Consider the following 24988-nt stretch of genomic DNA (forward strand, 5'->3'; position numbering starts at 1 on the left):
TTTCATACTCAAAAATAGTACAGTTGTACCTATTTTGTAAAAAGATTAGTATTAGTCAGATTACAAGTTTTTGAATTATGAATTTTCAAAGTTGCAGTTTGGTTGAAAAGAGCCATAAACCGCACCTTTTTTCCCAAGTATTTATAGTTTTTGATCTGAGAAAACTCTTTATGGCATAGTCAATCTTATTTCCTTCACGAGTTTCTTAAGAGGTCAATCCTTTCTTATGAGGAGTTTATAAAAACTATAACTAATATTGTAAGTAAAGGTCAAAGTACACATAATTCATAAATATCTTGATACAAAAACAATGTAAAAAGGCAAAATTTTAGTAACTCATATTAAAACAGACAATGGTGACAGAATGAAAATTGTACAGTATTTGAAAGCTGATTCTGAAATGAACAATATATATATATATATATATATATATATATATATATATATATATATATTTTAATTATTTAACTTAAAATTTTACTTTACATACATTTGGACAAGTGAGATTTAGAAAAGTGTAACAAGCAGGGTTTTCTTAGGAAATCTTTCTTCTCCCATCACCTCAAAACCATTTAAATTATTCAGAAAACCCAATATATGGTTCTTTACTATTAGTTGAAATTTTCTTATATATGTTCTATTTTGGTAAAATACTTCTTTTTTTAAAATAATAGAACTTATTTGACAATCAACATTCAGAAATGTTTAAACTCTATAGTTTGTTTAGGGTCACAGATTAGATAATAGATATATATATATATATATATATATATATATATATATATATATATATATATATATATATATATATCACACATAAAATATTATTTAGTTCACTGAATTTTAAAGCTATATCATTTAAAACATGCAAAATTTTTGTTTAATAAAGTATCAAATCTCACTACATTTACTAAAGAGTTTTGGTTAGTAATTATCATGAATAAATTAATACAAGTTGTTTTGAGTAGTAAGTAGAATAATTATTGTTAATGTATAATGATTGAACATTTTATAAGTGTTTTACTACTTTCCTTTTTTTACTAAATAGCTAGCTTTGAACTCTATCCATGAAGCCTCTAGGTACTACTACTTATTTACTACTGATGTTTATGAAAAGGTAGGTTTAAAAAAAAGCCTAAAGTAAAGGAGGAATTAAAATAAATTCATACTTGCCGTATAATTGATGACGATGAAGATGCCGATTGGTAGCTAAAACTAAAAGTAAGCCATGCGAACATACACCTAAGGAGATGTGATTCAGTATTATGATGAAGACATGACAACTAATAGGGTGGGATACCTGATCAGGTGGAACTGGGGTGTTGCGACCGGAGCGTTTGTTGCGTCGTGGCGGGGGCACAGGGGCTGAGGTGTTCTCCCCTTTGGGGGGCAGGGGGGGCCGTAGTGTCGGGACTCTACCCATATCCAACGGCTGTACATAAACGAGTTTCATCATATTCGTATAAAGCAGCTGTTAGATTTTTTTAATCTTGTAGCATGAAAAAGATATTTTTAAGCACACAAATAATTAAGTTGATTTATTCAACGTATGGTTAAATGTAAAAACATATTTGTTGAGCTGAATGTATTTAGTACGGTATCTGCTGTCACATTACATAAAGAATAACTTAAAAGAAATAAATGCTTTAGTAAAGTACACTAAATAGTTACAGCCATTGCTACTTTGTACTTCTGCATAGTAAAGCTATAATTTATTTTCAATGTAATAATTGTTGTTTTTCATGTACCCATATGATTTACTGTTTAAGGGGGAGTGGGAAGGCTTTTATTTCAACAGGAGGGGCTGTGGTACAAAACATGTGGGAACCTCTGAGCTAGACATTGAAGAATACGAGTACATACAGTATCATACTGCACACATAATAGCACAAAGGAAAACAAAGCTACTGAACGTAAAATATGTGTTAATAATACTGTAATTAACGTTTACAAATTAATATAACTGCAAGTCACAAAGTGTAGTACAGCACATTTAATTAAACAGGTGAATTTGGTGAGAAAAATTCTTATTACATAAAAGTTTCCATTACATTTGCTTGCTCACATACTAACATAGTTGCTTAACTTGGATTCATTAAGGATTTTGAGTTATGGAGACAAATTGGCTTGAACTTTAACTCATAGAGATTCACATAGATAGAACTTTGAGTTGTAGAAGATTAATTTATTGTGGTGCAGAGGTCAAATTAATATTGACAGTTGAAAAAGTTCAAGGGCATTTGGAAAAAATCGAGTTTTGAAGGATTTTAGGTTATATGGAGACGAGTCATCAAAGTTTGAATATACTCATGATGGCTATGGCATGTAAAAACCCAAACACATTTATTGGAAAGTTACTAAAAACACAAACTACTTTGAGGCTACTTCAGCTAGTAAAGCTTTCTTTTTATATGACTAAAGTAAAAGCAAAGATACAAAGGTGTAGTTTGTGCAAGAAAAATCCACATTACAGCTCTGTTGTTTATTAAGTGAAAGTGAACTACAACTACAAGAATTGACATGAACAGCAAATGATCAATGATTAAAGTGAATAGGAAAAACAGATTTCCTTTATAAATACTATATACTAAGGTAACAACATGTTTTTGGATACTTGCCACTGTTCAGTGATATAAGAAATTCAGTAACACTACAGTTTTAGGTCAGCAATTAGATACCTTTCCCAGGTGAATAAAAAAACTAACACATAACTAAAATATAAGATAAAATAAAGACATCATGCGGAAATGAGACACACATACATCAGGAATCGCAACAAACACGTGTTTCAACTTCATGCACACTATCTCTAAAACATGTACTTAGTAAAATATATTAAAAATTATGTTACCTTCAATCATTATGTGCAAATTTATGTATTTGCTCTACTTATATTGCAATATGTATTTTTTATCTTTAGATTATTAGATTTCCTTTGTTAATATGTCTTGTTTTATCTCAACACTTAAACTAGAGGTCATTGGAGGATAAAATAATTTGGCTACAAGTATTGTACCGTTTAATGATGTACCGTACAAATAAATTTTCTAAGTTTTGATTGGTTGTTTATAGTAAAAATAGTAATATTAACAGATTGTTGGTTTCATATTTTTAATTTAAGATTTTATTTAAGTTTTTGGCTGAGCTTTAGTGAAGCCTATCACTTGTGGGGCTTGAAAAATTTCAATTCTGTCACAATATTTCTGAGACGAACTGACATATAGACTTAAAACTGTGCATGAAGCTTAATTTATATATGAGGAACCGAGTGATTTATATATATATATATATCCATATATATGGAATGTGGCTGAGTGTTTTTTTTTTTTTTTTTTTTTTTTTTTTTTTTTTTTTTTTACATTGGTATTTGGGTAACCATCATTGCAACAAGAAAAAGCAGAATAAATAAATTTATAAACAAACTCAAGTCCTGACACTACTTTTTGCTCCAGCATTTCCTCTGTCTACAACCCCGTCAAACAAAACTAAACACTGTCCAAAAATTTTTTCTTATTCAAAAAAGTATTTTTGAGTATTTCTCTGCATTTAAATTAAAAGTGTAGTATTATGACAATATAACTTGTCCAATGTTGTCTCAATAAAGAATGAGAAAATACTTTTCCCCATTTACTAGATAATATGTTTGTATAAAACATTAGCTTTCTATAAATATTAACAACTTTAACAGCAGCAGCAAACAAATGTGTACTTTCTCCAGAGGAAAATGTTATAGAATGTTTCCTAATTTTAAGATTTTTTCTAAAAAAATGTAATAGTTTAAGATAGTTATGGGATAACGTGTCACTATTTAAGTTTATTTCACGTCCTGGCAGTTTTTCTTTTATAAGTGAGTAAGTTTGGCAGATATTTATTAGTCCTTTTCCACCATAGTTAAAAAATTACTCTTTAGTTGCCAGCGGGTGGTGGGGGCGGCATTTCCCAGGGCACCCAGAATAGCTTGGGTCGGCCCTGGAGCCAGGTGATATTGTTAAAATTCCTCAGATTCCATTCTAGATAGTAAGCTCATCAAGAAAGAGACTAAGAGGGTTAATAAAAAAATTCATACAAACGATTAATTTTCTTACAATAAATTATAAAGCTGAATTAAATTTTCAATAAAAAAAAGAGCATGTTAAGACCAGATTTACAGGTCGGCTCACCTTACGGATATGAGTCTGCCTCTTGGGATGTCTGTGGTACATTTCATCACAGGAGAGACAGAAGTTCTGTTGGGAACACTGAGCGCACCGGACAGCAGGGGCGGAGGACCCACATAGGTCACAGCGCTGTCCTTCCCCTCGTGGCTTTCCTGCGGACAAGCAAGCAAACTAAGACCAGGTAGATAGTCCAATGTCTCATATCCATTTTAGCACCCCTCAATTTGTGGGCAATTATAGGATAGATGAGGATAGAACACCCCAAGAGCCCTAAAAATAAAAATAAAATTTGTGTATAAGCAATCCAACTTGTTTGAAATACAGAATTTAAGTGTCTAACTTTGAATTAAGCCTATCTAATATAATTTAAATTTAGATTAATTCACCCTGGGGTGGTGCGCTCTTCTATCAGATTCATCCCCCCTCCAAAACTAAGTCCTAGTCATGCCACTGGGTTCAATAGACAATAGACAGTTTCTTTATTCATGTACATAGAGTTACAGAATTGGCGTCAAGTAGGTAAAGGTAATTTAGAATATTAGTCAGCAATGTAGAAAACAGTGGATAAACCATTTTAAGCACTATGATTAATGGTTCCTCCAGTTTATAAATTCTTCAAGGGAGTAAAATGTCCTCTGTAGAAACCATTCTTGGAGTTTCTTCTTGAAGCATTTCTGTCCACTGTTTATTTTCAGATGGTCTGGAAGAATATTGAAGAGTTTAGGTCCTGCATAGCTTGGCTTCCTCTCGTACAGAGTAAGGCGATGAATTGGCAGAGCATAGTTCATGGCGTTCCGGGTGTTGTAATGGTGCATTTCTCCCAGCCTTGTAATGTTCTGTGAGACAGCATACCAGATCACTTCTGTCACAAACAGAGATATTACAGTCAAAATTTTAAGATTTTGAAAAGCTTGCCGGCAAGTAGCCTTTGGGTCTAGTCCTGCCAATGTTCTCACAGCTTTCTTTTGAAGTATTAGTACCCGTTGGAGATTCCCGATGGAAGAGTTTCCCCATACCACTAATCCATATCTTAGATGTGCTTCAAAGAGTGAGAAATAAGCAGTTTTTGCTGTGTCTAGATTGCTCATTTTTGTTATTCTTTTTAATACATATAGGCTACTGCTGAGCTTTCTGCAGAGTTGGTCTACATGTGGAGTCCAGGTTAGATTGTTGTCAATGATGATTCCTAGGTAGTTAGCTTCATTTTTCAATTCAATATCTGGCAAGCCATGTATTACTGCACTTGCTCTTCCTAAGTTTAGTTGTTGGGTTTTGCGGTCATTTAATATAAGATTGTTTTGGTGACAGTATTGCTTTGCCATGTCCAGGGCTACAAAGGAAGATATTTCAAGTTCTGGTATTTGTTTCTCGGCCACCAGCAAGGCTGTGTCATCAGCATACATCATGACTTGGCAGAACTCTTGTAGATATTTTGGGAGGTCATTGGTTAACAGAATAAAAAGCATTGGTCCAAGAACTGAGCCTTGGGGAACACCTCTGTCAATTAAAAGTGGTGGTGATCTAGTTTTATAAATTGTATTGTTTAATGTATATGCTATCTCTACTGTTTGTGATCTGCCTTTTAGATAACTTGACATCCACTTTCCAGAGATCCCTCTTATCCCCATGTTCTTCATCTTTTCTAATATAAGATCATGCTCCAAGCAATCGAACGCCCTACTGAAATCCAGGAAAAATGCACTGATGGCAGTTCCTTCCTCTATTTCATTCAGCACAAGCTCAGTGAAATTTATTATGGCAGAAGTTGTTGATCTGCCTTTGAGGAACCCATGTTGCTGGCTTGTGATGATGTTGTTTACTGTCAGGTGGTTCAAGAGTCTGACAAGGACAATTTTCTCAATTACTTTGGATATTGTTGATAGGAGGGATATGGGGGTGGTAGTTATCGATTGAGGTGCTTCGGATTCTTTTTTAGTTTAAGGAAAGACTTTTGCTTAGTTTTTAATGCTTTGGGAAAAATTCCTTGGGTGAAAGATAGGTTTATGATGAATGTAAGTGGAGGTGCAATTTCTTCCTTACAGTGTTTTAGTAGTATGGAGGACACTTCATCAATTCCAGAGGACGGTTTAGATTTAAGAGAAGATATGGTGTTTGTTACTTCGATGACTGATACTGGTAGAAAAGTCAAGTCAGGAATATAGTCAGTTTCTAGCTCATTTAGTTGTGGCCTTTGTTGTATCTGGCCAGCAGCAGTAAGAGTTTTCTCCGCCACTGAGACAAAGTGTTGATTGAAGTGCTGAGCAATTTCAAGCGGCTCCTCAATCAGTTCATTTTTTACTAGTAGTTGAAGGTTGATGGAATCTTTTTGTATTTTTACACCTTTTGTAGTTGATCACCTCCCAAAGAGCTCTTTGTTTGTTTTCACAGTTTTGAATGTAGTTCGATGTGATTTCTTTTCGCTTTTTCCTTCAGTTTTAAGTCATATTCCCTTTTTCTAGCAGCTGTTTCTGTTTTATTTTCTTCTGAACCATGAAGTAGCATTCTGTCCAGTGCTTGTAAGTAGTTGTGTTTTAGTGTTTGTGTATCCTCATCAATCACTACACCACCAAATTTTCTTTTTTTCTTTGACCTTAATTTTTTGGTAGGACATGCTGTATTCAAGGCTAAAATCAAAGTATTATTAAAGCTGTCATAGGCCTGATCAACTTCTATTTTGTTGTAAATGTCACACCAGGTTACGTTTGGACAGTATAATTTTTAGTTGAATATTGAGGTTTTCCTGATTATACTGTCGACGTGTTTGAGGATGGGAGTTTTCAAGTTCTGGGGTTGGACGTTGATTGTGCTGATTTGCGCTTTGTGATCCGACAGTCCTGTAGTGATGACATCTACGTTGATGTCTTTAGAGATTAAGTTAGAGCATACCATGTCAATAGATGTGGCTGAGGTTGAGGTGACTCTAGTTGGCGGTAGCTCTAGTCTTTCGATATTATGACTGCTCAACATATTTTCTAGTTTGTTTTTCTGTTTTGGTTTTGTGTCAGCATGTCTATATTTATGTCTCCCATGATGATGGTAGGGGCATTTCCATGTAGGTATTTCGTCTAAGGTACTTGAGATTATATTCAGGGCATCTTCAAGGTTTCGCACTTGGAGGTCTGTAAACGCCAAGAAGGTATACAGTTTTCTTCTTTACTTTAATATTGACTGCATATTGTTCACAAGTCAGTTCTTCAGAGCTTGTGTCTTTACTTTCTACTACATTTCCAAGTGATTCATGAGCGTATACGGTCACTCCTCCTTTTCTCGAAAACTTTCTGGAAAACCCCCCAATTAATATGTAGTCTCTTAGTTTGGTATGTAGAAGTTGTGGTACTCTTTTAGACTATGTTCTGTCAAAACTACAATATGAGGTTTTTGTGGTGTGAAGTAAGTGGTCAAGCTGGTTTGTCTTGTTCATTAATGAGTCAATATTTTGGTGGAGTATTTTTTTAGCTTTTTTAGAGGGTTTATACTTTTAGTTTCAGTTGGGAGTTTATGAAGATTCTTGTAAAGGTTTTTGGTTTTCTGCGGATGTTTCAGTTTTGGCTTTTTTTCCTGTGTGTTTGTCTCTAAAAAATTGTGTTTTTTGTTATGATCTGCCATGATGTTATAGTTTACAGCCATAATGTTCTTTATAAAATGCTATATTACTGCTAAAGAAGTCATCTAGAGTTTGGTCCTCTGCTAATGTTTTTGAGTTTAGGGGTGGTTTGCAGTTGAGAGCAGATGAAGTTTTCAGACAGTCAGTTAGCCTGCTAGTTTTAAAAGTGGAGTTGGGGTTTTTGGGTGGTGAACCATCTGCCTCCACTACAATGATGTTGAAGTCTTCGTCATCACTTGGAGTGAAGTCCAAACCGTTAACCTGGGAATCCTGTTGCCTGTAGGGTTTGTCATTTGGCTGGATACCTCTGTCAATGTTGGTGTAGACAGTTTTTTAGTTGGGGTTTGACTGGTTCCCCCCGTTAATCCTGTTTCCAGTAGAGTTGTTCAATTGGCTGGATACCTCTGTCAATGTTGGTGTAGACAGTTTTTTAGTTGGGGTTTGACTGGTTCCCCCCGTTAATCCTGTTTCCAGTAGAGTTGTCAATTGGCTGGATACCTCTGTCAATGTTGGTGTAGACAGTTTTTTAGTTGGGGTTTGACTGGTTCCCTCCGTTAATCCTGTTGCCTGTAGAGTTATCGAGAAGCTAGGTTCAGATGCCCTGTAGGGTTGTCAGTTGGCTGGATACCTCTGTCAGTGTTGTTGGCAGTTTTTTAGTCGGAGGTGGATTTGTTCCCCCAATTAACCCTGTTTCCTGTAAAGTAGTAGTTGATGGCCTACTTTTTGCCACCACCTGCAGGGAGATGCTGAAAAGATTGCCTTTTTCCATTAAAAGCTCTTGATTTTCTGAGACTTGTGTTTGTCTGGCCCTGTGACTGATTTTTCTTTATTTTGTTTACAGTAGTCAAGACTAGAAGCTGTTTTTTTTCTTTGTCACGTTGTTTGGAGTTATTGTTAAGTTGAGCAGCAGCAAGATCCCTAATCTTAAGATCTGCTTCATCTTGCCTCTGTCTTAGCTTAGCTAGTTCCAGGAGAAATGATGAGTTTGACATAGGAGTCAAGGTTTCATTGTATGTTTGGGTTTCTGTTAATTTATAAGATTTTGGGTTTTGCAGTTTGTTGGCACTTTCATGTGAACAATTTTCTTCATTATTCATCTTCAAAATTGATTTTTTAAGATTGGTTATCTTTTGTGAATATTGTGTGAGCAGTTGGTTTTGAGTGTAATCATCGTCTTCAAATATATTTTGTAGTTCTGATTGGTTTTGTTTACTTTTTTCCAATTCTAATAGTGTGTCATGCAGTTTTTCTTGAAGAGTTTCAATTTGTTCTACATATTTTTCCTCAGCTGCTAGGAGATCCTCCATTTTGGCTTCCATGCTAGCCAAGGTAATCTCTAGTTTGGAGTTACACTCATGTTTGCTTTGGATATCTTGCCGTAGTTTGTTATTTTCATGTAATAGTGCATTCCCAGCCTCTGCAGCCAAAGTAAGTGAAGTCTCTAGGTCAGCTTCATCTAGCGTTTTTTGTTCCTGTAATTTTGACTTCACCTCCTCAAGCTCTGCTAATCATAAATATTGTAAATTTTAATCAGTTTTCCAATTAAAATCTTATTATGGCTCTCTAACTAAACACCAGGTGAATTTCAGTATCACAATTTTCAAAACAAAAACGATGATTATTTGTTTCGATTCTAAAATTGCACAGTTACTATGTAAATCCTTTAAAAATGTACACTAAATAAATTCACCAGTTTTTGTATGTACAGCTTTGTAAATAATGTAAAATGTTAGCTTTTAAACAACATAAATTTTAAAATGTGTCTATTATTGTGGGGTAGTAAAAACTTATGTATTAACGAAATAAATCCCTTAATCAAGCCAAACTAATATTGCTACGAGCTTAGATACAAGCAAAGTTACAAGCATTGAAAGTGCATTCTTTTTATACATTTATTGATTTCCAGTCTTAAGTAAAAACCCTTTTTATACAAATATGTAAGCTTATTTAATATAATAAAATATTAGAAATACACAAGTGACAGTTTTAGGTTTTGTCAACTAATTAAGAGATCAGATTTCAGAAAAAATGTGTTTTATTAATTTTTCCTACACTGAATATACACAGCATTCCTATACTGATAAACAGTCCAAACATAATAATTATTTCACTCCACAATGATAATAACTTCCACTGTGTATTGTTTATTAGCCAAAGTTTTAAATTGTTTTAAAGAATTCAAATGACTACTGTGTGGCTTACATCATAGAACACACAACACGTGTTTCTAATCTCATTATTTCATGTTCAACCAGCTTAATAAAACCATAATACCATTTCCCTTTTACCAAGGGCAAACTCAAGACACTTTTGGAGGAAAGAAATAATTATGGGGTTTAAGTAAACTAAAGAAAGCAAAAGTTATTAAGAATGTATGGACTTTTATTTATGTGAAGATGTTAGAATTTTGAATGGTTTAAAGTGTAGCTGACTAAATATTCTGATAAAGTAAAACAGAGTTTTGGAGAGAGCCAGATTAAACCTTCAATATATATAATAATCAAATTAATTTATTATCTATAAGTTTAATTAAGGATATATATATATATATATATATATATTTATATATTTATATACGTTATCTTCAACAAACGCCAATCTGCTGTATGCTTTTGTATGTTGGTTCTACCGTGACAAACGATTCCTTGATAAAATAGCAAGATCTTGTATCTTGTTTGCATACGATTCGTTGGTATTGGGGATGCAGTAACCTAGATATTCCAGAGGAAGTTTAAAGAGTTATTGAACGTAAAAGTTAATTGTTTACCTGGTGGTGCAGGGCGGGGTGGGGGTGTATTTGAGTAGGCTTGTTGACCGGCAAACTCGATGACCTCATAGTCGGGATCTGGTGGTGGAGGCAGCACTGGTGGTGAGGGTGGTACCACTGGTGGCGGAGGTGGTGGGGGCACAGCTGTGCCTCGGGCTTGTTGCTGCACAAAACATTCTGTCACTCGTTGGAGAAATGTTCAACATTTTTATGTACACAATGAAGGCAAATCGGTTTTGTTGTGGGATGAAAGAGAAAGGTATATAGTCTTTATCTTTGTTTATAATGTTATAATAAAATACTACTAACTACTTGTACACTATTTACAAAACACTATACTGCAGATAATGGATGTTTGGGTAATTTATTGAATACAACACTTGAACTATATGAACATTGATATTGAGCTTGTGTTGGGGAAAATGGATAATGGTTTTGGCAATGTACATCTAAAGTTGTCAAAATAATTTATCTAGGCTTTTGTGTTAATTACTTCTTACCTGTCAAATGTAGAAATATTATTATTTTACTTCAAAAGTATTATATACCAATTTTAAAAGTTCATAATTACATAAGGGTTTTTTGTGAGTGTTGTCATCATGATGCCATTTCTTGTCATACTATGATTATAAAGTGGGTATATAATTTCTGAATATGGCTTCTTTGTTAAAAATTACACATAATGATCTTTAAATTATTAATCTCACACTTTCCAAATGCTAGAAACTCTGAAAGTCTTTGCAGACATGTACTATAGAGTCCTAAGCTTATTCTTTCAGTAATTTTGTGAGGTGAATTTTCATCCTACTCTTTTCTCTTCCTATAGAATATCTGTATAGGAAACAGGATTTTTCTGGACATTTGCCATCGTTCAGTGAAATAAATAATCAGTAGCACTACATTTGGAAATCTCTAATCTGATCTCTTCTTCACAATCCTTCAATCGTCAAAAATAAACTTCAAACAAATAATATCAGTGATATAGAAACTGAACAACTTCAGATCATACTTCCGAAAACAATTAACAAACCTCCCTCAAATACTGGTCATGTCTGATGATGCTCTTTTTGAGTTGTTTGAGAAAATGAATGAACAAAACTTTTGGTAATGGTCAGCTGAAAATTGAGAAGAACTTCATGAACCACTCCACTAAGAGATGTCACTTGTCATTGTTTCAGTGTGATCGGACTATACTTTTAAGAACCAAAATGAAGTTACTGCCACTGTCAATTCAATTTGATATGACAGTGCTTAGATGTGTTCTGGCATCAGTGTTGCACCTATTAGGAATTAGCGACCTATTTATGTGGCTACAATAGAAGGGGATATTAGTCACACAACAGGAAAGACAATGAATGTTTTATGTAAATTTTTTCTGGAACATTTGATTTAATATTGTTCCATGGTCTACACAATCTGCAGACTATCTGCAGGACAATTTCAAAAGGAAAGTCTTTGTTTCTAAACCTCAAAATATTAATTCAGAACTGAAGAAGTGTGTAAAATAATGAGATTGCTGCTCTTCCTCTGTCATTCTTACGATAATGGTAACACCAAGCACGCAGAAGGAAACAGGCCTTGTGGATGTACAAAATCACACCTTCAATAGCAATTTACAATGAGTAGAAACAGCATAATCATGTGAATATCCTAGTTGCATTTCCAATATCAAACCCAGTTGTATACGGTTTTGTTCATTATCAATGCTGTAATTTCTTTTTGCTTATTCTCAAGAGAACAATACTGAACAATCCTGCCAAGAATTCAAATACTTGAACATCCACATCAATGAGACTTTTTAAAGCTGTGCCAATAAATTAGCACAAATTGTGTAGCCTTCCCCAAAAGTTGAACCTCCAACCTTCTGGTTAGAAGCCAAGAGCACCAACTTTTATTGTAAAACCCAAGAGGAAATTTGGCTATATTTTTGTTAAGCAGAAAGAATATCGGTTCTCCATAAAAGCAAGCACACCTTGCTCCAAATTTAGCACTGGAGTTTGTGTAGCACCTATAGTATCATTTCGCAACCACAACATAGTAGTAAATGTGTGTCGAAGATGAGACAGGTCCGGTCCTGACAGAGAGACGACTCAGCTGCTGTACTCAATGCATCTCTAAATATACACAGTTTTGGCAAACTGCCAACAAAGTCTAGACTCTGACATCTTCAACAACTTCATGTCCGGATTACATTAGATAAACCTTCCTACTTTCTACTCAGTCTTGAGTTTCAAGTTCAGTCTTCCTGTTATAGTTTCAGCGTTGATTAACAAATTTTAAGAAACTGTGAACAAAAATGTAAATTTTATGTGGTTTGTTTTGTGTATTTATGTGAACCGCATACAATTATAAACACTGCCAAAGCTTGCATGATCAAAGACTGGATGGAAGAATAGAGGATCTTTGTACTGAATTGATCAACACTGGAGATTCAAACATAGCTGAGCACTAGCAGAAATAGGTGTAAAACATTTTGAAAGTAGAAATTATTTCCATAGCAATCAGGCTTAGTCCTGTTTAAAAAGTAGTCTTTTTGTATTTAAACCAATCTATGCCAACACACTCATATGCCTCCACTATAGTTAAATATATTAACAATACCAAAGCCCTGTAAATATAAAAACATTGACAATCTGACAAACTGATATCCTAAATGCTAAGTAAACTCAAAAAGTCTCAGTACGTCCTCTGGAGGAATCATTTTATGTATAAGACTATTATGTTACTTTGATTATCTGCAATTCCAGTTGGCAAAGAAGCCAGGTTTTATAGCATTTTCCAGAATTTGTCAAACAGCTGCTGGTCTTAAAGCAAAACATTTGCTTCTAATGTTCTTTGACAACATCCTCACAGAAGACTCCTTCCCCAGAATAGACCTAACTTATCATGTTTTTATATTCGTAAGGCAGCAGATAATCATCTCCAAAAGTCCTTCTGAGTATAGTTCCAAGATATTAATTTACAACTGAATTTCTTCTAAATACTGATAGTATTCCTAATAAAAACACTGGAGTAGTCAATTATCCTTTACTGAGACAGCTTATGAAGAAAAATTTATTATTTATGTTGCCTTTATCAACAACTTGACAGCATACATTACTGTTTTAAAGATAAGAGGAGTAAAACAATTTTGAAGGTTTTTGGTGCTTGCAAAAGACTCTTTGGATATAAATGGGGACTAAAACTCAAAATGATATATTGGATCTATGAAACCATAATAAAACCAACGGTCACATATGCAGGTCTTGTGTGGTGGCCAAAAGTAGAACAAAATACAGCTGCCAAGAGTCTACAGTCTTCAAAGACTAGCTTGCGTAAGCATTATCAAGGCACTGAGTTCCAGTCCAACTCTGGCACTAGAAGCAGTATTGGGATACACTCCTCTGGGACAGGAGGTGAAGACAGCTGCACTACGTGCAATGAAGCTTGTGAGAAGAAAGGTGACTAAGCCTACTTCCTCGAAGGACACATGGTAATAATACAGATATTCCCTGAGGCTAAAAAGATAACCTACGTTTCTGAGAATAAGGTTCAGAAATACTTCTTCTCAAAACCTTATCTCTTTATCTAAATATAGAGGAAAATGGAGTAAAAAGGAGGCCTACCCTACTAAAGGTGTACAGAAGTTTTACACTGAACGATCAAGCCTAGACTCTAGGGCAGGGTTTGAAGTTTATGGGCTAGGAGCAAAAATAGAACAACCTCTGGGGAATGACGTTGTGGTCTTCCAAGCAGAAGTCATGGCAATAGAAACATGCACCAGAAGGCTTGTACAAATGATGCAAAAAGAAGTAGAATACTTAATACTTTCAGACAGTCAGGCAGCATTAAAGGTGCTCGTAAGGATATAATGGAAGTGGCAAAGAGGAACAAAGTTACCCTCGGTTGGGTGCTAGGTTATAAAGACATTCAGGCGAATGAAACAGCAAAAATCCTTGCCAAGATAGGCTCTGAAAGCCTTCTAGAAGGGCCAGAGCTCTAATAAATAATTGGGAAAAAAGGATTACATCTGAGACAGGCCTCAGTACTTTAAGTGATTGAAAATGTTTATCTCTATTCATGCAAAAGGATGGCCAGTATTCCTAGATCAAAGTAATAAGGACTGCTATTAGGGATGCTGACAGGATCTAAGAAAACATCTGATGAAGGTTGGTCTAAACCAGATTGATGAATGCAGACTCTGCAGAGAAGCAGAAGAATCAGTGGAACATACGCTAAACTGTCCTGTCATATGGATAATCCATACTAATCTCTCTACCGCTTAACCTCAAGAAAAATCGAACTAACATATTTACATTATTAACTAAACACAATTTAAAATTTGAATAATTAAATATAAATATAATAACTCAAGTAATGTACCAGAAAGTTGCCCATCGCTATACGCCATACCCCCTAGCAACCTGCACCAAAGCCCAAACCTCAGCCTTGCGTTTATCAATGGCTCTGATGTTTGCTGGAAAAGCATTCCACAATTGACAGGCAGAATCTATAAACGATTTACTAAAAGTGTCGTATATAAATTTAAATTTATTTGACTATTAACTGGGATGCAACTATGGCATCCATTCTCGCATCTGTTAATGCTAGTTGGTCAGGGTTCTGCTTATGCAGTGAATGTCCATTATATTTGGAGCATTTTTATATCAGATGTGCCTTTTACATCATTAAAAGAGACATCTTTCATCATTTTTCAACTAAATATAAGATCATAAAAGAGACGTTCAACATTTTTCTTATAGGGCAGAAACCAAGATGTCCACCATTACAGCTAACTTTGACCAAACACCCCAAAAATATTTGTAAGGTTTAAGACTGGATGATCTTTGAGGTCTCCATATATAATCTCTGATCTCAAGTCCATAACCCCAGTTGAATAATCAGTATCATCATTATATCAAACTTATTGATATCAATGTGGTGGCAAGCCATTTTTTTTTTACCAAATAACATCATAATAAACCCATTGTCAACTTTAAAATGAATCAGATAACTTTATTTAGTACCAATTTATAAAACCATGTTTTACAAATCAAAATACAAACACCAAAACGATGTTTTTTAAACCGTCTGTTTTGGTTGGCAGAAACAAATTAAAGACTTAAAAGAAAATTATAGCTCAAGTGACAAAAAACCTATTAAAAATAAAATATGCAATGAATCTACTAAAATTAAAGTCATAATTGTGAATTGATAACCATGTAACTAACAACGAGTTAGTGTAACAATTAATATAAATAAATTAAGCTAATTACAATGTTTATCACAATAATTACAATACAACAATAAATATTTACAGTTCAGTTAAAACAGCTATGAAGATAATATATTGTAAAGTAAACTAAAAGTCCCTTTTATTGACCATAACATGAATTATTTCTTGTTTTAACTCCAACCTATCTATATAACAATGAAGTACTAATTTGAAATAATAATTTCATCATATTTATGAATAAACTTACTGAAAAATAGAGAAAAAATAATTATCACAATAGTTAATGAAAACAAAATATACTGAAACATGAAATGACAGGAGCTAAGTTTAGGCAATTGTAAATTGTGACTTATATTACAGTACATACAAGTCAGTAATAGCATATTAAACCATACAATAATTTTACACATGATTTAATAATGTTATGAATAGCTAAAATTAAATTGATTTATTCAGCCAAAAATACAAATAATAAAATGAATAAATGTAAGCAAATTATAGCCAGTATAGACAGTATCAAAATCATTGTTTTGGTGTGTGTATCTTAAATTTAGTAAATACTGTGTAGTCAAAACCGTGAAGAGGTTAAAAACTGTTGTGGTGACCACTTTGATTTTAACCTCATAAGAATAATGTTAAACTTCTACAACCTTTGTTATAGTCATAGAATTATGAAAGATGAATCATTTTAAAGATAAAATCAATACACATCCAAATGCTTATTTTTAGTGTTTAGATATTTTTATTGGTTATTATTCAGGAGAACACAATCTTTTATGTATTTCATCTTTTCAATATTAAAAAAGAATAAACTTTACAAGAAAAACTAAAAAGTTTGGATGCTTATTAATAAGGTCTTAAAAGTGACACATTTTCCACAGAGCTAAGATAAAAAATGAGGGCGTAAAAGTGCACGAGATTTAAAATTGTTTTTATGGGGATAAACGTAAGGTTATTTCATTACAGCCGAGTCCTAAAGGAAGATTACTGGTCTTTTTAACCAATTTGATCAGTACACCAAGCGAGTGATTATAAAAACCTCTTTGCACTTGAACAGTTTAAGACACATAAACCTTGGTGTATAATACTCGTGTTCAAATGTGTCTGGCCCCATTCCAATGACTCACATGGACAATAATTCAGACACCGGCCATGCCAACAATTACTGCACCTGCAGGTTTATCGACCAACCTTGTTAATTTGATTGTCGGTAAGTTGTTTTATGGTTTAAGGTCCTAACTTTGGCTCTTAATAAAGTCCTTTTTTCATTTATTGTCATTCTCTAACATATATGAACTTTCTAGGTTGCATTACTGGATACATACATTGAATCAGTGAAAATACTAATACTTAAGACTACTTAAAAAATATTTGCTAATGCTCAGCCAAATCACATGGTGTGACATGCACCATCATCGAACTCTTAGAGAAATAGAGCTTCATGCAAAATGTTGTCTGTACGTCAGTTCATTTTCGAGAAATCATGTAGACAAGCAGTCAGACATAAGTGAAATTTTTATGAACAGCTCTGACTAAAGGTGTACTCACCATCCAAGGGGGCATGGAACGAGCAGCTCGCAGTCTAGTGGACGGGGTAGACACGGGGGCAGGACGCCACCGCTCCTCCTTCATGTTCTGTTGTGACAAACCATATAAAATTTTAGTTTAAATTTAATTGTTTTATTGGTATGTTAATAGAATTATGGTGTTTTTTCTTTTATATTATGTTATTTTACCCAATACTTTCACTGCTCTCATATAAGTCTATAAGAATGTATTGGGACAGTAAATATTTGCATATTGCAGAATCTTTGATTTTAAGTGCTTCATCTTTTTTTAATAAAAAGTATTTTTTGAAATTCCTTGATATATCTGTTGATCTACATGTTAACAATAAAATAACAGAACTATTTTTGTGATTTACAAAGGAATTGCTGCCCTTGGCTTCCTCTTGAACATCAATATTCTCTCTCAAGGCTAACGATGACAAATGATAAGGAATGGACATGCTTTTCCAAATAAGACTCCCATCAATATGAACTCCTAAAAAAGTTCAATTTTTTGTTATGTTTAATGTTGTAGGAGATGCCAGATCTAGAACTATTGCTATAATTATGGTTGAAAATTACTTTTTGAGTTTTTCCATTGTTGAGTAAAAGACTATTTGCTTTGAACCAATTATTCATTTATAAGAAATCTTGATAAATAAGCCTGTTCAGTGTAATTTTGTCATAATTAGAAATGAGAGCAGTAGTATCATTGGCATACATAGAGTTTATTTTATATTTGCTGATAAATCATTGATGTAAATCAAAAAGAGTGGTCCCAAGATAGAGTCCTAGGGTATTCCTAAACTAATTGTTTCATATTTCTTAGTAGGAATCCCATTATCAAAAGTCACATTTTGTTTGATCTTTGTGATTTTACAAAGCAAGGACAGCATTCCCTTGGCTTCGTCTTGAACATCAACATTCTCTCTCAAGGCCACTAGTTACCTTGGGTAATAAATGCTTTTTCCAGGAAAAACTCAAATATTTAGTCTTCAATTTTACACATAGTTGCTTAAAGACCAATTTTTATGTGTTGAAAGTAGTAATACAATGATGCAACAGAGTATTAACCTCTTACGGCCCCATGTTGCGATTTAGCAACATACCACATTTAATTTTTTTTAGGACTTTAGATGTTAAATATCGCTTTAAATCCCATTGTTACGTTTTTTCAACATACTGGTGGTAAATTTTGTGGCAAAACATTGGCTACACTGACTACAGGTAGTCCCAGAGGCAGCCATCTTGTTGTTGTGATTCTTGGATTTTACATGCTCTGCAAATTCAACAGCTTTAGAGAAGCCATACTCCCAAAAAAAGGTAAGTTAGCTAAATCAAAAAAATACTAGGTGTTGAGAATTTCATTATTTAAGTATATTAATTGATTACATAAGTTTTTTTCACAAATTTTTCAAAGTTTACAGCTCGAAAAACCGTTTGAGTCTTTATGCAACATTGGGCCTTAACCTAGAGAAACTCTCGATTCCGCATTGTGTCTTTAATGCAACAGTGGGCCAAAACCTGAAAATCTGTTAGTATATTTTTGCAACATTGGGCCATAATGGCTGGGTATAAACTTAGTTTTCAAGGTACATATTTGTTTCCAAATAAGCATAATTCATTACAAAAGAGTCTCGAAGATTTATGCTATTGTAAAACTAAAAACCTATATTTGTAATTAGAGATGAATCGATCAAGGAGGGATCCTCGTCCTCCGGTTTATCTCACGAGTGAAGAAATAGAGGAATGCTGTATGCTGCCACCTGATTCGAGTGACGATGATAGTGCAGACGACAGTGACGCCGACCCAGATTACGACCCAGACCTTGCCCACTACAAACCGACTGGAAAGATTTATGCAATATAAATACAATAATGGTAAGCACAGCTCATTGACATTATTGGTGATACTTATTACTTTGTGTATGTAAATGTAATATTATAATGATCTAACTCAATTGTGTTTGTTCTTGAACGAAGAAATGAACTCCGAAGAAGACAACTTAGCAGAAATTCGAAATGAAACCTCAAGTCAAGCAGAAGAGGAAGAACCGTCTACTTCTACGCAGGCACCAAGGAAGACCAACAAAGATAAGCTCCACCCCCACTTTGGACAAATGTGGGATGCTGCCGAAAGTGTAAGAGAGCCTGTTATCTGGAAAGACACACTTCCTGAAAGTACTGTGCGTGCCTCTCCTATAGAATACTTTAAAGAAGTTTTTGACAACTCAATTCTTGATAGAATTGTAGATCAGTCAAATTTATTTGCAATTCAAAAAAATCCTAACAAGCCATTGAACTTGACCAGGAATGAACTCGAACAATATATTGGTATTTGTTTTGCAATGTCAATTTTTGGCCTTCCCAGGGCAAGGATGTATTGGGCAAGTTTGACAAGAGTCCCAAAAGTAGCAGATGTTATGGGTCGAAATCGTTGGATTGAAATAAAAAATAACTTGCATTTGAATGACAACACGAAACTACAATCCAAATGATCCTGAGCGTGACAGACTTTACAAAATTCGTCCCATGGTTGATCATTTAAAGGAAAAAATTCAAAATGATTTCCAAGGAACAGCACTTATGTGTTGATGAACAGATTGTTCCTTATAAGGGGAACTCAAAAACTTCGACAATACAATCCAAAAAAACCTAAAAAATGGGGTTATATAAAATCTTTGCTTTGTGTGATACAAAAGGACTTGTATATAACTTTGAAATTTTACTGTTGGAAAATTCAGCCAGTTCCTGGTTTTCCTGATCTTGGGGCGAGCTCAAATATAGTTCTGAAAATGGCCAAACACCATTCCAAGGGAGAAAGATTACCTACTTTTCTTTGACAACTGGTTTTCTTCATTGCCACTGTTTTTTGAACTTTCTAAGCTAGGCATTGGTGGATTATCTACCATAAGGACTGGTCGGTTTCCGGGATTAAACTTTCCCAAAGATAAAGAAATGAAAGCACAAGGAAGAGGATCATTTGAAGAAAAGAAACATGAAAAGATGACATTGAGGTGAGAGCAATCAAATGGTTTGACAACAGAGGAGTAACCTTAGTTTCGACTTTTGAAAGTGCGCTTCCATTGACAGAAGTTAAGAGATATGATAGGAAATCATCAAAGGAAATTTTTTGTTCCATGCCCGAAAGCTGTAGTAACTTACAACAAATTTATGGGGAGGTGTAGACCTCTCGGATGGCTTGATTGCATACTACAGAATAAAAATAAAATCCAAGAAATGGTACCTAAAGTTTTTATTCCACTTCATGGATCTCACACTCGTAAACTCATGGCTTGTTTACCGAAGAATTTGCAAAGAGCAAAAACTAACTAAAAAAGACATAATTAGACTTATTGGATTTCAAATCAAGTGTGGCCGAGAGTCTTCTAAAACAAAGGAAGAACACAGAAAAGAAAAGAGGAAGACCATCTGCAGATCAGATTGATATGCAACACAATCTAAAGAAGAAACGTGGGCCAGCCAAACCAATTCCAGAGCCCACTACTAGAAGAGATGAGACATCACACTGGCCTCAAATCACAGAGGACCGACAACGTTGCAAAAACCCACAATGCAAAGGAATAACTGTGGTGAAGTGCATCAAGTGCAGTGTTTCATCTCTGCTTGACAAAAGCTCGCAATTGCTTCACCGCATTTCACACATGAGCTTAACCATATCTGGTTTATGCCTAAACTTATTTTATTATGTATGTGTACTCTACTAGAGTGTTTTTATTAGCAAGTTTCTAAAAACTGTTAATATATTACCCTGACAATGAAAACTTTCATGTAAATAAACATTATTCTATTATAACCCACTGTTTCATTTTTGTTACATACCCATTTTGAGCTTATTTTACATTATGCCCAATGTTGCAAATTTGCAACAAACCTTAAACAACCCCTAAATATACAAATAAAATTTTAAAAAAATAGTTAGTCATCTTAAAAGGTTTATTAATACCAAAAAGTTTTGGTAAAAGATTTTTTTCCTGACAAATAAATAATTTGGGCCGTAAGAAGGTTAAAAGTTCAGAGAGAACACAAAAAGAATTATCGCATAGACAGAAAGACTACGGACAGACTACCCTTTTACCTTTTGACCCCAGAACCAATGTGGTTCTTTATGGGCAGAGAGAAACCTAAGTACCAAGTTTGATGCCTCTGGATAATTTCTATCAAACCTTTATTGTACAGGGAGGCAGAAGGACGGGTTGCTCTTTGACCCCAAAATTGATAAGGCTCTTCATCAGATCAAAGGGAAATTAATTGGATTTTGGATGGCTTATTCATTAATTATGTCTGCTACTGTTATGTTCAAAAATAAATATGTCAAATGATGACCACCAATTTTGATTTATTCCACTTAGTCTGTTTTCTTGCTGGAATCGGATAAATTTTGATCCAGGACATGGCCCTTTTCCACAGCCTGTGACATGTACACTCATGACTTCATTTTAGTATTTACTTAGCTAAATTAAAACTTAACACTGGTAGCAAAATAGTTAATAATATTTAATGGCATGGCTGATTTTCTTTTGGTATTTTTTTAATAATGTCAAGTAATGATTGTTCCTGTTTTGTCAGGTGTTTTTTTTTTGTGTACTTAAGAAAAGAAAATGAGGAAACACCTCATTTCACTTAGTCCTGAAAGGACCTTTGCACTGCTTCCTGAGTGACAGGTTATTCAAGATGGGGGTAGGTTTAGAATAGGGACCGCCTCATGTGAAGATCCCACGAGGAGGGATAGTGGGTTTATTATCAGTCATGTCACCTTGGAAGCAAGGATGTAGCCAGCGAGGGAGTCCATGGGGTAAGGATAACCCCCAAATTTTCAATTCTTTTCTAATACTTTTTTAGTAAACTATTATTGCTATGTAAATGATTGTATTACTGACATGTACTGTTGAAAGATCATTCTCAAGAAAGAAATGGGTCAAGAACTTTTTAAGGAACAAAATGGGGCCTTATTCTCTGTCCATTACAGGGAACTATCAGTTGTTTGGACCCCTCCCCTAATTTTTTGCTTGCTATGTTCTTGCTTGGAAGAAGGAGAGGTTAGCTCTGTTTCAGCAATTTCTAGTCAAAGCGGGCAGGTGAAACCAGAAGAGACAATACTCTCTCATGTTTAGGCTTGGAAATTAAGGGAGCCTCACTCATTCCAGCAATCATCCTCCGCAGTCAACTAAACCTATCAAAATCCAGGAGAGTTGTCAGGGGTGAGTGATTAGTTTGAAATTTTTTACTGTGGGAAAAGATGAATGTTTATAAATTATATTAAAATAATCTATGAAAATAATATGTTCTTGTTTCTGTAAGAGTGTGATTGATATTTCATCCAATATTTCATTACTCTGAGTTCCATGTGACAATGAGGGGTGAACATGTCTCCGTGCCTACTTATGTCGGCTCTGGGACCCACAGTTATTTGTTGTTGACAGAAAAAGCTAGAATTAAATCATGGCTAAGAAAAAAGTCTTTTCTTCTCATCTAAATACAAATATTAGATTAGAATAAAATATATTGATCTCCATCTCCTAGAAGTATCTATAAACTTCAATGATCTGTCTGTGTTAGTTGACTTAACTGTATAATTTGTTCAGATAGACTGTAAATGTCAGCTTTTTTCAATCAACCATTGTTAAAAATTAAATTCAGATAAAGAAATTGTATTTGACTGGGGAAATACAACAGTCAATAAGTTACAGAAACCTAACTTGAGTGCACAAATTGTAGTTCTGTAAAAGTCTTTGATCATTAAACTTCATCCAATGACTGGTTGACGGCAAAATTGTTTTGCACGAGGCGACAAAATAGCTAGTCCCAGCCCTGACACAAGAAGGGTTTCTTTCAAAATATTTTAAGTGGTTATAAGACAGTTATGCCCAACAATTAATTACTTAAATATTGCTACTAAATAAAAATACAAATCCAATTTTATATACAGTTCTTACATTCATTGCAATACCAATGGCTTATGTAAGAGACAAAAACAAAAATCTTAAAACCAACCTATTGCTAGTGTTTTTTTAAAACAAACCAACCATATTCTCTTTAGTGTACAAGTTCTAAAATTAAGGAAAGAATTAGAGCTTACAAATGAAAACTGATCAAACAATGAGTACAATTTGAACAACTACTGAAAAAAAGAGTTGATTTATAGTAATAGTACGCTTGAGTTTGAAGGACAGGCATGATAATAAAAATCCAGCTAGAATAAAGCCCCTTAAATCAAGAACCAAAATAATTATGTTCTATTTGTGTTTCATGTTTTTGAAGTATATATTTTTACCTTATCAAATTTATAACATAATTATCTCCAACATGAGGTAAATATTTTATGCAACAATGTATGTCTATATTGAGGTAAAAGTCTTTACAAATGTTAAAATATTATCAAAATATAGGATAAATCTGATTTCTTCTATGGAACTAACTGCTAACACAATAAAATTAAGGAAGTAGCTAGAAAATTCATTAAATCTAATTGAGTATGCGAAGGTCTCAACATTATACAGTATAGTGAACTGTAGGCTATTCAATAAAACAAAATGTTCCAGACGCTGAAGACATTAGAGTTCTTAATTTTGAAGTTATATTCATGAAAATTAAATCTAAAAAAGTTTGGTTTTATATATTTTACATGGGTATTTTATATTTAAGTAATGGCTACAAATTTAAATGCTAATTTATTTTCAAATAGTTATTCATCCCTCCATTACAAGTTTAGAGCAAAAATAAACTAATAAAAACGAAATTTAAGCAGGGTACAATTTAAGGAATCATTGGGCAATAGCTAACCATTATAATTTTGTGAGCTCTTATTTATTCCCAAACACAATATAATTATTATAATTACAAATAGAGGAATGTTGTCATGTTTTATATTTGGTCATAATCTGGCCCTGAGGACCACAAAAACTACCCTATGCTAGGTAAGTACCTGCATGTCGCATTCCCTAGGCGCGGACAGGCCACCGAGCACGCACCGACTACTGCTAAAATTAGCCCCGGGGAGCCGCTTTGAGCAGCGGCCAAGTCGCGGTGTTTTTAACCCGTCGCCGCCACCGTGATCACGCTACCGCCGTAGTTCGTCGACCAGCCTAACGCCCACCAGTTTTGTCAGGGCTTCACAAAACCTAATTGATTTGTAATCTGATATGGTTGAAAGTACAGTAAAGATATTATTTCACCAGGCGAAGTTAATGCTAAGAAGTCATCTCTAACACTTAACCTGGGGACCAACGGCTTAAAGGTGACTTCCGAACCACCACCAACCGCCGGTCAGGCAGGCTGCTTGCAAGGACTGGATCGCTCAGCGGAGACCCATCCAAGCGGCAACGACGCTCGACGTTGCTTGATCCGGTTATCTTGTGATAACTGCTGTACCCACTACACTGCGCCATTGGCAAATAAGTCCGAGAGACAAGAACCTATTTACAATTTTAAAGATTAAGAAGTTTTTCGTGGAATCCGTTTAGGGTTTCTCTCCCTAAAGAAATTCGCCTCAGTATAGAAAAATAGGGAAAAGGGTTCAAAATACTAAGTCAAACTTACACCTTATTTACACCTTATATATTTTAGTTTTATGCATTTAAAATCGCCATACTGAATCTTTTTATCAGACTAGCAGATAGTATAAAACCACTTGCATTAATTACTTACCTACTGGTTGTTTTTAAGCAAGTCAAGTTT

The 24988-nt window shown here is 34.2% G+C and overlaps 1 protein-coding gene across 1 annotated transcript in view; it reads right to left on the reverse strand.

The window, feature by feature from the left end:
* Positions 1–24342, reverse strand: part of LOC124365345 (E3 ubiquitin-protein ligase lubel-like) — a 49111-nt gene extending 24769 nt beyond the window's left edge. Inside the window, exons 1-5 of the mRNA XM_046821320.1 lie at positions 24237–24342; positions 17292–17378; positions 10529–10691; positions 4161–4309; positions 1301–1432 (exon numbers count right to left, since the gene is read on the reverse strand). Of these exons, the coding sequence (XP_046677276.1) occupies positions 1301–1432; positions 4161–4309; positions 10529–10691; positions 17292–17378; positions 24237–24242 (537 nt within the window). The 5' untranslated portion in view covers positions 24243–24342. The remainder of the gene's footprint in view (positions 1–1300; positions 1433–4160; positions 4310–10528; positions 10692–17291; positions 17379–24236) is intronic.
* Positions 24343–24988: the final 646 nt, after the last annotated feature.

The sequence above is a fragment of the Homalodisca vitripennis genome, chromosome 6, assembly GCF_021130785.1.
Source record: "Homalodisca vitripennis isolate AUS2020 chromosome 6, UT_GWSS_2.1, whole genome shotgun sequence".
NCBI lineage: Eukaryota > Metazoa > Arthropoda > Insecta > Hemiptera > Cicadellidae > Homalodisca > Homalodisca vitripennis.